This window comes from Geotrypetes seraphini, chromosome 7 (genome assembly GCF_902459505.1).
Source record: "Geotrypetes seraphini chromosome 7, aGeoSer1.1, whole genome shotgun sequence".
NCBI lineage: Eukaryota > Metazoa > Chordata > Amphibia > Gymnophiona > Dermophiidae > Geotrypetes > Geotrypetes seraphini.
Genome location: NC_047090.1, coordinates 21,652,771 through 21,668,099, shown reverse-complemented (window position 1 = coordinate 21,668,099; position 15,329 = coordinate 21,652,771). Strand labels below are relative to the sequence as shown.

Here is a 15,329-nt window from a genome sequence, read left to right as displayed (position 1 = left end):
CCCTTTCCCCCCTCCCCCACTTCCCTGTGCAGCAACAGCAGCATTCCCCCCTTCTCTGTGTAGCAGCAACAGCATTCCCCCCCTTCTCTGTACAGCAGCAGCATTCCCCCTTTCCCTGTGTAGCAGCAGCATTCCCCCCCCACTTCCCTGTGCAGCAGCAGAATTCCCCCCTCCCTTTGCACCCACCCCTTGCCTGCTCCCCTTGTTCCCTTCCTTTTCCCTCCCCCCGTCCAGCAGCATTCCTTTCCTGCTCCCCCTGTGCATATGTCCCTCAGAAATCTACTTGCCTCACAGAAAAGCACTGCACCACTCTGTTGCTGTCCTCGGTGTCTTCTCTACAGTGCGGCCAACCCTAGCGGAAACAGGAAGTTGTGAGAGAGCGGGCCGCAGTGGAGAGAAGATGGTGAGGCCAGTGGCAGCACAGCGCAGCACTTTTCAGTTAAACGCTGTGAGCAGGCGAAAGGGAGGAAGAGGAAAAATAGATGCCGGCAGGGGGGTTTGGAGGTCAGGGCATATGCGGCAAGCCGCCGCTCACGCCTGAAGATTTTAAAAGGGCGCTTGGCGTTGGGAAGTTGGGGCGTGTGCGGCTAGCCGCCGCTCGCACCTGAAGATTTTAAAAGCAATTCCAAGGTCGGCTGCGTGGGAGTTTAGGGACATAGCAACGGACGTAGGGCTTCGGGTGGGGAAGATCTGGTCTGCTGATGCTGGCCTCCTCTCACTGGGTCCCCGCGACATCTATGCGTGCCGTGCGTGAGGCCACTGGTAATGTCGGATGGCTCGGCATGGGCCTCGTGCAGCAGGAGCTGAAAGCAGCGCTGGGGGCTTGTGAGAGGAGCCGCCGCTGCTGGCGTCCAAGGTAGGTTCTGGGAAGAAGGCTGGGGACTTGCGCATGCGCACTCCTGCGGCCACAGATAGGATAGGAGATAGGAGTGCGCATGCGCGGCTAGCGTTTTATTATATAGGATGGAAGAGTAAGGGGGAAAATAGAATTACATGTTAGAGAAGAGCCAAGTTTTCAGTTGCTTGCGGAATAATTGGAGGGAGCCCAGGTTCCGCAGCAGGATAGTAAGGTCGTTCCAAAGACCTGTTATTTTGAAGAGAAGTGATTTTCCCAGTTTACCTGCATAGAGAATACCGTGTAGAGAGGGGAAGGATAGTTTATATCTTTGGGCGGATCTGGTGGAGTCAGGACACGAGGAGTTAAAGGATAGTGGGATTAGGGGAGGAAGGATGCCGTGAATGATCTTAAAAGCCAGGCAGGAGCATTTGAAATGGATTCTGGAAATCACTGGGAGCCAGTGAAGATTGGATAGGAGTGGGGAGACATGGTCAGATTTGCATTTTGCAAAGATCAACTTGGCTGCAGTATTCTGGATAAGCTGGAGTCTTTGAAGACTTTTTTTTGTTAGGCATAAATAAATGGCATTCTAGTAATCAAGTTTGGAGAGGATGATGGATTGGATGAGGATGGCGAAATGTTTTTGGCGAAAGTAGGATCTTACTTTCCTCAGCATGTGGAGGCTGAAAAAGCATGATTTTGCCAAAGAGTTAAGGTGGTCGTTGAGGGAGAGAGAAGAATCAATAATGATGCCAAGGACCTTGCTTGAGAACTCAAGGTGCAGAGCACTCCCTTGTGGGTAGTGCGAAGAAGGTGGGCATGTGTTCTAACTTTGGGCTGAGACAAGTAATTTTGTTTTTGATTCATTCAGTTTCATCTGTACCGAGAGGGACCAGGAGTGGAGTCTCATTATGCAAGATGTAATGTTCTCGTGGAGGTTGGTGAGGTTCTGGTCTGTTTCAAGGAAGACAAGGATGTCATCAGCGTATGTGTAGATTGTTTCAAGGGGGGAAAGTTGGAGGAGCTTCAGTGAGGACATATAGATGTTAAAGAGAATAGGGGATGGGGTGATCCCTGAGGGACACCGCAAGATGGTGTCCAAGGAACGGACATAGTGCCATTTGTGTTGACAGTATAGGAGCGAGAGCGAAGGAAGTTTGAAAACCAATTTAGGATAGTGGAGTCAATTCCTATCTCGGAAAGAGAAAGGGCGCAGTCAGGACATCTAAGAGAGAGGTCCAAAAAGGAACCTATTTTAAATCTATTTGCCTTTATAAAATAGGCTCTAAGAACTAGCCCATGTAGGACAAAATTCTATATATGGCACCATAAAATCAGCCTAAGAGCTATTTTTCTTATCAGTAATACTAGGTGGAAAATTGCCTCAGGCTTACAGCGTCTATAACAATAAATGTTTCATGCGCTCTGAATATCAATCACTGGCTTTTTTCCACCATCCACCCATATTAGTATTATGATATTTTATTTTTATTTTATCTAAATTCTTTAAAAAAAATATTTAATTCATAATTTCTTTTATTACCTTTAAAATATTCTTACTATACTCTTTATCTTCTTCACTGCAACTCATTTTCTCATGTTTTTTTTCACATCACTTACTTAGATTAGTGGACAGTGTAATATTATTTCATACGAGAAGCACTTTTCCATAATATTAAGCATATTACTATATTCTCCATGCTTATTAACAGTACTTATCTGTAATTAGATACGGGAAGGAGTAAAAAGGGGATGCCCACCTCACCGGTGTAAGACCACAGAAAGAGAGCTTAAGGCACAATACCAAACCAGGATGCAGTCAATATCAACAGTAGACAACTTTATTAGAAAGTCCAAAAATCGAAGTGATTTGACGTGGCTGTGTTTTGGCAGAATAGCCTGAATCAGGAGTCATTATAACCTTCAGAAGCAAACAATGTAGCTCACACAACTGCTATTCGGAGGCAAAGATACACTGAAAGCGCCAAAACAAAAACAGCATCCTTGAATTGCCACACCCCCTTTTCAGACCTACACAGAAAATGTACGTATGAATCGTGATAAAATCCCAACTAGGAAGTTGCAAGCATAAATTCTAATTGTTGGCAATTAGCACCAATTATTGATTGCTAGCTGCTGATTATTGTCGCTAATTGGCTCATTCAATTAAATTTCCAATCTAATCCAATCCAATCCTTAGATTTATATACCGGACCATCCCTAATATAAGGGCTCGACTCAGTTTACAGATTAGATATTTAAAAGAAAGGTAACTAACAATACTATTAAAGGATTTCAGAATGAAAATCTCATTGTTTAAAAATGTCAAATTTCCAGGTAGGAGGATCTATCAAAGACTCCAGAAATAATAGAGTTTTCAAAGATTTACGAAAGCTTTGAAGTGAGAGAGTAGTTCTAATTTGAGAATGGGCATTGACATGGCAAATGAGGTTCAACGTAGATAAGTGTAAAGTGATGCATGTCGGTAACAAAAATCTCTTGCACGAATACAGGATGTCTGGGGCGGTACTTGAAGAGACCTTCCAGGAAATAGACTTGGGAGTTCTTATTGACATGTCGATGAAGCTGTCTGCACAATGTGTGGCGGCAGCAAAAAGGGCGAACAGAATGCTAGGAATGATTAAGAAGGAGATCACGAACAGATCAGAGAGGTTTATCATGCCGCTGTACCGGGCCATGGTGCATCCTCACCTGGAGTACTGCGTCCAGCACTGGTCACCATACATGAAGAAGGACACGGTACTACTCGAAAGGGTACAGAGGAGAGTGACTAAAATGTTTAAAGGGCTGGAGGAGTTGCCATACAGTGAGAGATTAGAGAAACTGGGCCTCTTCTCCCTTGAAAAGAGGAGACTGAGAGGGGACTTGATTGAAACGTTCAAAATACTGAAGGGAATAGACTTAGTAGATAAAGACAGACTGTTCACCCTCTCCAAGGTAGGGAGAACAAGAGGGCACTCTCTAAAGTTGAAAGGGGATAGATTCCGTAAAAACGTAAGGAAATTCTTCTTCACCCAGAGAGTGGTGGAGAGCCGGAACGCTCTTCCAGAGTCTGTTATAGGGGAAAACACCCTCCAGGGTTTCAAGACAAAGTTGGACAAGTTCTTGCTAAACTGGAACGTACGCAGGTGAAGCTGGACTCATTTAGAGCACTGGTCTCTGACCTGAGGGCCGCCGCATGAGCGGGCTGCTGGGCAGGATGGACCACTGGTCTGAACCAGCAGCGGCAATTCTTATGTTCTTAAAGAAAATCATTCCAAGATTTTGCAAAAGATTTAGACATATGCCTAACGTGACCATTTATTTTTATCATCAAAACAGGACATCTATTAATATTCAGTCCCGCCCCCAATCCCACCCTAGCCCCACCCCAATCCCGCCCCCAATCTCACCCTAGCCCCGCCCCCAATTTCTTCCATTCATTTTTCATGTATACACAATATCTTATTATTTCATAATGGTAACCATAAAATTTTAAAAAACCACAAAGCACTCTGTACGCAGAGAAAATGTTAATTATTTATATTTGAGGGGTTTTCAATGATGTCACTTCAGTAACTATAGAAAAATAGACAAATATAGTGCAAAATATAGACAGCAGATATAAATTCTCAAAACTGACACATTTATCACTAAATTGAAAATAAAATCATTTTTCCTACCTTTGCTGTCTAGTGATTTCATGAGTCTCTGGTTGCGTTTCCCTCTGACTGTGCATCCTATCTTTCATTTCTTTCTGCACTCAGGCCCAACAATTGTCCCTTTCTATTCCCTCCCTCCTTCCTTCCTATGTCCTTAGTGCCCCCAGTACTTTCCTATGTCCTTAGTGTCCCCAACTCCTCCTTCCTATGTCCTTACTTCCCCCAGTGCCTCCTTCCTATGTCCTTAGTGCCCGCAGATCCAGTCTCAGTTCTCCTTTGTACCTTTGTTCCAGGTCTCCCTTTCTCTCTCTCCCTCCTCTGTTATGATCTTGCCTGTCTCTGCTCTTCCTCAGGGGCTCTTCCCCTCTGTCTGCACCTCCCAAAGTCCTGCTTCTGCCTCCTGTCTTTCCCCTTTGGTCCAGGCCTTTATCTCTCTAGTCTTTCTTCTACTTACAACCCCCCCTTCTCTGCCATTTTCTCTCCTTCCTTCATCCCTCCTTCCTATGTCCCCTCACTGCTTCCAGCCTTTGTCCCACCCCCCTCCCAAAAAGCCTGCTGGCCTACTTCCCCAAAGCCAGCCTTCCCCAAAGCCAGTCTGCCTATCTACCTACCCCAGAGCTAGCCTGCCTGCCTGCCTACCCCAAAGCCTGCCTACCTCCCTCCCTCCCCTAGAGCCAGCCAGCCAACCTGCCTGCCTACCTCCCCCAAAACCTGCCTACCTACCTCCCTCCCCCAGAGCCAGCCAGCCTGCCTACCTCCTCCCCCCCTACCGCGGAAAACAAAAGCCTTCCTCCAGGCCCGATTTAGGTCCACCGCCGCTGCTCCTCTGCTGCAAACTGCTGGAACCCGGAAGCCTTCTTTCCGACGCCAATTCTGACGTCGGAGAGGACGTTCCGGGCCAGCCAGCGATTGGCTGGCCCGGAACGTCCTCTCCGACATCAGAATTGACGTCAGAAAGAAGGCTTCCGGGTTCCAGCAGTTTACAGCAGAGGAGCAGCGGCGGTGGACATAAATTGGGCCTGGAGGGAGGCTTTTTTTTTTGGTGCGGCAGGGGAGGGACAGGAAGCGATCGCCTGTCCCATTGTCCCCGCGCACAGCTTCCGGACGCTGTCTCTGAAAATGGGACATTTTGGGCGTCCCGAAGCTGTGTGTGGGGACAACGGGACAGGGGATCCGAAAACGGGACTGTCCCATTCAAAACAGGTCGTATGGTCACCTTACATATGCCCTAATGTTTTAGTTCCTTTGAGAGATGCAAAGGCAAGTTTATGTTTTTGAGAACTTCTTGCGTTTAACAACCACAGGGAATTGAAGGCAATGGAAACCAATGGAGAAAATATTCCATGAAAATCTTAAAAATTACATTTGCACATTTGAATTGAACTCTTGAATGAACCGGAATCCGACGAAGTAGCCTTCAAAAGAGGGGAAATATGATCATATTTCCTTTTACCAAAAATTAACTTGGCTGCTGCATTTTGAATAAGCTGCAATCTTTTTAGATTGCATTTACTTACACTGTTGTCAAGAGAATTTGCAAAGCCCAGCTGTGTCAGTATAATAGCCTGCACAAGCACGGCAAAGTGGTATTGATGAAACAAGTGATGCACCTTTCTCAGCATCCGAAGGCTGAAGAAACAGGGTTTTTTAAAATACATTGTTGATCTGGCAGCACATAGATAGAGGAATCTAGGTGAAAACCCAATATTTTGGCTGAAAATTCAATATTCATGATCAAATTGGGCATGTGCCAAAATTTGCGCACATAGGGCTCCTTTTACAAAGGTGCGCTAGGGCCTTAGCGCGCAGAATAGTGCACGCTAAATTGCTACATGCGCTAGCCCCTACTGTCTCCTTTTGAGCAGGCAGTAGATTTTTGGCTAGCGCACGCTATAGCGTGCATTAATCCGGTGCGTGCGTTAAAAACGCTAGCGCACCTTTGTAAAAGGAGCCCCAAATTTTGAGCACCTTATATAGAATTTGGGGGGGGGGTTCACATTTCTTTAGTAAAAGGTCTCCTTGAATAGTTGTCTATTTGATAAACATCAGAAAAATACTACTTCTCCTGGTGATCTCTCACTCCTCTTGTGGCAGGTCTTTTTTTTCCTCCACTCAGTTTTGGTGTCTTTTCTGCACTGACAAAACTCCTAAGTGACACGATTCCAGTGGAAAAGTACCCAGCAATAGTACCAGTGGAGCAAAAACCCCAATTAAAACTATTTTTTTGTACCCTGAAATAGCTCCTCATTAGCTTGAAAATAAACTAAGGGCTCCTTTTACAAAGGTGCGTTAGGGCCTTAACGCATGGAAATACAGGGCCGCCATCAGGGCAGTACTACCAGTCCTGCATTCAGGGGCCCGGAGCTGACAGGGGGCCCGTGCTCCCCCAGGGTCCTAGGCCACAGTTCTTCAACTGCCGGTCTGCGGACCGGTGCCGGTCCCAATGGCATACCTAGAGGGGGCCGGGGGGGGGGGGGGCGGTCCGCCCCAGGTGCACAAGAGAGAGCTGGACGGGGGACCCGCGGATTTCAATACATCTTGAGCCGTGAGGCTCGTCTTCTGTTCCTACCTGCCCTGCCACTCACATATAGCCGATCGGAAGTGTTCCCCGATGTCAGCGCTGACGTCGGAGGGAGGGCTTAAGCAAAGCCTGCCCTCCGACGTCAGCGCTGACATCGGAGAATACTTCCGGTCGGCTATTTGTGCGTGGCTGGGCAGGCAGGAAACAGGAGACAAGCCTCTCGGCTCGAGCTCCGTTTTGCTGAGAAAGTTGCAAAGATGGGCTGGAAGGCAAATGCGGAACACAAAAGGGGGGAGGGAGTGCGTTTTGGACACAAGGCATGAACTTGGGAGAGAGGAAGGGAGGGAAAGAGATGCTGAGGTGGGGGATGGAATGGGTTTTTGGATACAGAAGGCATGGACTTGGGAGAGAGGAAGGGAGGGAAAGAGATGCTGAGGTGGGGGAAAGAATGGGTTTTTGGACACAGAAGGCATGGACTTGGGAGAGAGGAAGGGAGGGAAAGAGATGCTGAGGTGGGGGAGGGAATGGGTTTTTGGACACAGAAGGCATGGACTTGGGAGAGAGGAAGGGAGGGAAAGAGATGCTGAGGTGGGGGATGGAATGGGTTTTTGGACACAGAAGGCATGGACTTGGGAGAGAGGAAGGGAGGGAAAGAGATGCTGAGGTGGAGGAGGGAATGGGTTTTTGGACACAGAAGGCATGGACTTGGGAGAGAGGAAGGGAGGGAAAGAGATGCTGAGGTGGGGGATGGAATGGGTTTTTGGACACAGAAGGCATGGACTTGGGAGAGAGGAAGGGAGGGAAAGAGATGCTGAGGTGGGGGAGGGAATGGGTTTTTGGACACAGAAGGCATGGACTTGGGAGAGAGGAAGGAAGGGAAAGAGATGGTTGTGTACACGGGGAATAGAAGAAAGGAGAATTTTTGGTCATAGGGACAGATAGTGGCATACCAAGGTGGGGGAGGGTGGGGGGGGGCGGTCCACCCCGCCCCAGGTTTATGTCCCAAGGGGGTGCACAGCTGGCCACCTTCCAGTGTTCTCCCTAGACTGGCAAACTGCGGCTCTTTAGCCACTTGAGTGCCACCGCCGCCATCGGGAACAGGCCGGCGCCAAGTTCTCCCTGCTTTTCCCTGTGGGGCTGACCAACTCTCACCACTCGCGTCAATTCTGACGTCGGAGAGGATGTTCTGGGCCAGCCAATCGTCGCACTCTTTGACCAAAAGATTTGTAAGCCTGCAACCACGGGCCTGTTGTCGGTCGATCGGGAGACCTGACCAGCTGTGCACATTCTCCGGGGCGGACCGCCCCCCCCCCTCTTTCGTACGCCATTGCCTTCTCCCTACCTGCCCTGCCGCAAGCAGCCGACCGGAAGTCTTCCCAATGTCAGCGCTGACGTCGGAGGAAGGGAGGGCTTTGCTTAAGCCCTCCCTCCGACGTCAGCGCTGACGTCGGGAAGACTTCCATTCGGCTGTGTGCTGCAGCAGGGCAGGTAAGGAGAAGGAGAGGAGACTATGCTTGTGACCCTGGGGGAGCCCGGGCCCCCTGTCAGCTCTGGGCCCCTGAATGCAGGACTGGTAGTACTGCCCTGATGGCGGCCCTGGTCAGGGGGGGGGAAGGGGTGCGTGGGGGGCCCAATAGGATTGCTCAGTAAGGGACCCAGAAATTTTTGATGGCGGCCCTGCAGAAATAGCACACGCTAAGGTGCAGCGCACGCTAGCCACTACCGCTTCCTCTTGAGCAAGCAGAAGTTTTTCAGGTAGCGCACGCTAATTCGGTGCGTGCGCTAAAAACGCCAGCGCACCTTTTTAAAAGGAGCCCTAAATTTACAATTTTGAAACAGCTAAGAATAGTAGCAGGTACTAATAACAATAATCAGGACTTACACTGTAAAGGACTTTCAAACAGAAGCAAACCTTTATGTATTTATAAAAATAACTGCTAGCTTTACAAGGAAAAAGCAGCAGAAACGGTCTTAAACAATGAACTAATAATTCCATAGTTTTGAAGGGTGATTAAACCATTCATAAAAATGAATGTTACTATAATTGCAAATGCAGCAATTTGAGCTACAATGAAACTCCTGGTTTTTTCTTTACAATTTGGGGCACACATTGTCTTTTTAATAGTTTTGAATTGTAATGGGGACGAGCTGTGATCTCATCTTATTGAAAGCATCATGAGCCTGTGACCTGTCTTTTTTAAATATAATTTCAGCCAACAAAGGACAGTTATTTTTTTCCTGATGAGTACCGGTAGTTGTTTGCTGAAGCCAAGTTAAGAGAAAGCAATTAACAACAGTTTTATTATTTTCCAAACATGTTTAAAGGTGTTCTTTTCTACAAGGAGCTGCTACAAAGTTCTCAGCCCAACCAAGGAGAGAATGATGTGGAGCTATGAAACTTAGAAATTATTCCACACTTTCCTTGACACTCTTCATTTCATTTCATATTATTGAAACAAAAAAAGTCAAGAAAAGTATGCAATAACGTGTAAGTTTCATGGCTCCACATCATTCTCGTCTTGGTTGAGCCGAGAACTTTTCAGCGGCCCCTTGTATTGTGATGTCATAACGCCTCATTCCACCAATGCCTAAGAGCCAACCTCATCGGTGATGTCACAATGGCTTGGCTTCCCTATACTTGTGCCCGTTTACTAGATGCATTTGCCTCATTGAAATGAAAAGTGTCAAGAGAAGTGTAGAATAGCTTGTAAGTTTCATGGCTCCACATCATTCTCGTCTTGGTTGAGCCGAGAACTTTTCAGCGGCCCCTTGTATTGTGATGTCATAATGCCTCATTCCACCAATGCCTAAGAGCCAACCTCATCGGTGATGTCACAATGGCTTGGCTTCCCTATACTTGTGCCCGTTTACTAGATGCATTTGCCTCATTGAAATGAAAAGTGTCAAGAGAAGTGTAGAATAGCTTGTAAGTTTCATGGCTCCACATCATTCTCGTCTTGGTTGAGCCGAGAACTTTTCAGCGGCCCCTTGTATTGTGATGTCATAATGCCTCATTCCACCAATGCCTAAGAGCCAACCTCATCGGTGATGTCACAATGGCTTGGCTCGTTTACTAGATGCATTTGCCTCATTGAAATGAAAAGTGTCAAGAGAAGTGTAGAATAGCTTGTAAGTTTCATGGCTCCACATCATTCGCTTCTTGGTTGGACTGAGAACTTTTCAGTGGCCCCTCATATATTCCACTGATTTTTGAGAAAAAGCCATGTTGAATACCATAGATGTTCAGTTTTTTTCATATGTCATATTTTCTACAAACCACAGGAAACTGCCACTGTCAGCTATTTAGGCCCTCTTTTACTAAGCCACGGTAGAGGTTTCTACCGTGGCCCAGGGCGCTAAATTCTCCAAAGCTCATAGAATTCTATGAGCGTCAGAGCATTTAGCATTCTGGGCCACAGCTAGTAAAACAGGGGGTTAGGCAAGTGTATATCATTCCTGTTTCAAGGCAGCCATTAGCAGAATTTCTGACAAGTTTTAACTATGCACAACAATATTGTCATTTGATGCAAAAAGTGCTATACTTTAGCAGGACCTGGTTGATACTCAAAGTGATTTAAACCAGTGTTTTTCAACCTTTTTACATCTATGGACCGGCAGAAATAAAATAATTATTCTGTGGACCGGCATTGGTCCATGGACCGGCAGTTGAAGAACACGCCCATCTCTACCCAATCTCCACCCCAGACCCCGCCCCCATAATAGTACTAATTGCACCTTGCACGTCCCGTGCCTCATCTGGAAGCCTTCCCTCTGACGTTGCAACGTCAGAGAGAAGGCTTCCGGTTCAGGCGCAGGATGCCCGTAGGAGCCACTGCCCGTGGCTTTGTGCACTGAATCAGTTAGGAAGAGGGAGTTGGCTCGAGGATAACGCTGCATTGATCACAACGTGGACCAGCGGTTGAAGAACACTGTTTTGGGCCTGATGCATGGGCTGGACCTGTGGACCAGCAGGAAATTTCTGTGGACCGGCACTGGTTCATGGACCAGTGGTTGAAGAACATTGATTTAAACGACCAGGAGACATTCCTGTTTGTTTCAATCACCTGCACAGGGCTATCCACTGATATTCAATGGCACTTAACCAGTTAATGGCACTGAATGTCAACACTGATCGTTGAACTAAAAGCAAGCTATTGTTTGGGCAGTTGGGGATTGGAGTTGGCATTTATAGGCAGCGGCATAGCGAGGGAAGGAGGCACCTGGGGTGGTGGTGTCTGAGGCAGTGGCACCCAGCATCACTGTACCATATGCCCTTCCCCTTCCTCCTCCCATTTCCGTCCCCTCCCCCACAGTCCTTCCCCATCACATGCCCCCCCACATTGTACCTTTTCAAAATGATCACTGTCAGCGAGCAGCATCTCTAATCTGCTGCTTGTGCCAACCTCATCTCTTCCCCTGACATCACTTCCTGCTCTCCTGCCCAGTAATGTGATTAGATTTGAACTACTGGAGCTGCCATTGAAGCTTACTTCAGCCTATCTAGACCATCCCAAATTACTGGAGTTCCCATCACAGCCCTTCCCAGCCCATCCTAAGCCAAATAGCCATATATAGGACACAAACCATTCAAGTCTGCCCAGAACCGGCCTTGGTTCTTCCATTTATACCCTTCATTTTCCTCTGTGTTCACCCATGCTCTTTTGAATTCTGTCACTGTTTTCTTCTCTACCATCTCCCTCAGGTAGGCATTCTAGGCATCCACCACCCTCTCCATGAAAAAGGATTTCCTAATATTACTCCTAAGTCTACCACCTTCAACCTCAATGTATGTCCTCTAGTTTTACCATTTTCTTTTCTCCGGAAAAGATTTGGTTCTATATTAACACCTTTTAAGTATTTAAATGTCTGTATCATATCTCCCCTGTCCCTCCTGTCCTCTAGACCAGTGGTTCCCAACTCTGTCCTGGAGGACCACCAGACCAGTCAGGTTTTCAGGATAGCCCTAATGAATATGCATGGAGCAGATCTGCATGCCTGGCACCTCCATTATATGCAGATCTCTCTCATGAATATTCATTAGGGCTATCCTGAAAACCCGACTGGCCTGGTGGTCCTCCAGGACAGGGTTGGGAACCACTGCTCTAGACTATACATATCCAGTTCTTCCAGTCTCTCCTTGTACTCCAGTCTCTCCTGTTGGCTCAAACCTCCTACCATCCTTATCACTTTTCACTGGACTGCTTCAAGTATTCTTATATCCTTCACCAGATACGGTCTCCAAAACTGAACACAATACTCTAAATGGTGCCTCACCTCCTTTCTTCTACAAGTTATGCCTCCTAGCATCCTTCTGGCAACAGCCACTGCCTTGTCACACTGTTTTTACACCTTCAGATCCTCAGACACTATCACTCCAAGGTCCCTCTCCCCTTCAGTGCATATTAGCCTCTCACCTTCCAGCACATATGGCTTCCTCGGATTTCTACTCCCCACATGCATCACTCTGCACTTCTTTGTATTGAATTTTAGTTGCCAGACCTTAGACCATTATTCTAACTTTTGCTGATTCTTTTTCATGTTTTCCACTCCTTCTGGGGTGCCCACCCTGTTACAAATCTTGATATGACGCAAAAAGGCAAACCTTGCCTTCTATCCCTTCAGCAATGACACTCACAAATATGTTCAATATGGCCCAACCGGCCCATGTGCCTCAGGCCCTGCCCCCAGGAGGGCCCTAAGGCTCCCGGGCCTATTCTGATTGGCCCAGGCACCTTAGATGGATGTTTCTGTGTCACAAGTCGCAGTCTACCTGAGCCTACTGTGACACATTTATTCCTGGGTTGTTTTATTCTTTGAGGCAGTGGTGGTAAGTTGGTATGATTCTGTGGAGTAATGGAAGCTGCTTTAATTGTCTCCAAGTCCTGCTTCAGTTTCCAGATATCTTTAATACAGTATAATTATCAAGGGACCTGGAAAAACAGTTCGTTATATCCAGAGTCCATTATATCCAGAGTTGCATTTTTTAAAATCTTTATTTAGGTCAACTTGAAATAACGTACAATCAACGAACAACAGTCACTGCACAAGCATATCAGCAACATCAATAACAAAACTCAGCAAAACATTGGTATGGCACGAAATGATTGTAAAACCAGAACACTAAAAGATGTTCTAAAGCATTATGTCGTAGTGTACTGGAAAGAAAAATACTCTGTCATTTTCTTCTGGGCTGCATTTTGATACTATATTACCGGCTCGCCAAGTGCCTTGTAGGCGGAGCCTGCATGTCCGTTATAGCTGAACAAAACTACAGTTGAAAGCGGCTCTGGGGACCAAATTGGTTGTCCATTATATCCGAAAGTCCGTTATATGCGAGTCTGCTATATGCGATGATTATCTGCATGTTTATAAAGGCGCATGGCCGGGACCAGCGGACATCATCTGCTATAGACAAGGTTCCGTTATAAGTGAGCCCGTTATAACGAGATTATACTGTACTAGCAATCTGAAGACAGATTGAGTAAGTCTTAAGCCTCCAAATGGTGTGCCTTGCAACTAAAATACCACAATGATTGCACTGAATACAAGTCATCTTGATTGGCTGGCATAGGACTTGACTGAGTATTCTTGATTATTAGGTTGTCTATATATGAGTAGGAAATCTTGGGATGGGGAGGGTGTGTGGAGGGTAGGAGGGACTAAAGTAATATCCAGAGAACACAGAACCAACCTACTCCAATACAGTGAAGGAACAGAGGATTTTTTATTTTATTTTTTTTGCTATAGCAGTATAGGAAAGAAAGAAAGAGAAGGCTTGGATCTAGACAGGTATAAACTATAACCAGATTGACCAGAAATATGAAATTCTAAATATCTTAGCTTTTAGAAGTGTTCTTTCTCCCAGAGCTGTGGCTTCAACCTTTGGAGTGCAAATGATGTATGTAAGGTTGTCAAACTAACAATTAAACATTCTTTAATTTCCTGATTCCCCATGCCTCTCTGGCTTCCCAACAAGCAAATTGGTGCAACTGATTGCACAAGTGCCTCACCATTCCCATTTTATATAGATAGTATTAATTTGAAATACATACAGGCAAGCAAAAATTAATTTAAATATTCATTTGTGTATTGCTAATAATATCTACATACACATCTTGGTAACTGATAGGAATTTATCATCATTTTAAACAGATGACATTTATCCTGCTTCTGTCTCCATGAAAGAAGCAAGAAGCTCATGTACATATTCAGAGATAGGAAGGGATGATCAACAGAGTATTTACAGAATGGTAAGTTATAAAATATATATATCTATTTTAAAATTATTCTGTAAAGAAAAGTAGTGGAGTGAATGGGTAGATGTGAATTGTTTTTTGCTCTTTCCAAAAATATTAGGACTAGGGGGATGTGATGAAGCTACTAAAGTAGTAGATTTAAAACAAACTGGAGAAAATATTGCTTCACTCAACTTATAATTAAACTCTGGAATTTGTTGCTGGAGAATGTGGTGAAAGCAGTCAGCATAGCAGGGTTTAAAAAAGGTTTGGAGAATTTCCTAAAACAAATGTTAATAAGTCATTATTAAGATGGACTTGTGGAAATCCACTTCTCATTCCTAGGATAAGCAGCATAAAATCTGTTTTACTCCTTGGGATCTTGCCAGGAACTTATGACCTGGGTTGGTTGGGAACAGGACACTGGGCTTGATGGACCTTCAGTCTGTCACAGTATGGAAACTCATGTTCTTAAGTTTTTTGGTGCCTAGTATATTAGGTCAAATACATCTATATCTTGTCACAATCACTTATGTCAACCACAGAGCTTGTGTAAATGTTAACACTAGATTGTTAAAGAAGATACTTAGTTTGTAAGATTGTATAATCAATGCACACAAGTGTGCATCAACCCACATATCACCCAAGCTCTTCCCAAGTGAATGTGCATTTGCAAATTACACACCATTATATCTAGATGACTACTTATAGAATAGCAAGAAAATACAGTAGTTATTTATGTGCATAAAAGACTAGTATACTTGTATTTATACAAATTCTTGCCATCTTAAATTCCTTATAGAATTATCCCCATATCTGAACTTGTTTAACTTCTAAGACTCTTTGGCCTAGATGCACTAAAGATAGTCAGTAATACCAACTGGATCACTGTTGGCTGATTCTCTGGCCGATTTTGAACTAGCGATCAATGCACTACCAAGTTTTCATACAAATAATTTGTACGGAGGTGCAAATCATTTGCATGCAAACACGACAGATCAATCACTCATTGAGTGATTGACACAGGGGATGCAGCCTCCTGTCACTGCTGTTAGGGCACTGTGACCCCCCCC

The 15,329-nt window shown here is 45.7% G+C and overlaps 1 protein-coding gene across 3 annotated transcripts in view; it reads left to right on the top strand.

Annotated features, from left to right (window-relative positions):
- LOC117363311 overlaps nucleotides 1-15,329 on the top strand; it is a 393,068-nt gene that overhangs the window by 237,570 nt on the left and 140,169 nt on the right. For all 3 annotated transcript variants that reach the window (XM_033950808.1, XM_033950807.1, XM_033950806.1), the window contains exon 8: nucleotides 14,174-14,271. In XM_033950808.1, the coding sequence (XP_033806699.1) occupies nucleotides 14,174-14,271 (98 nt within the window). The remainder of the gene's footprint in view (nucleotides 1-14,173; nucleotides 14,272-15,329) is intronic.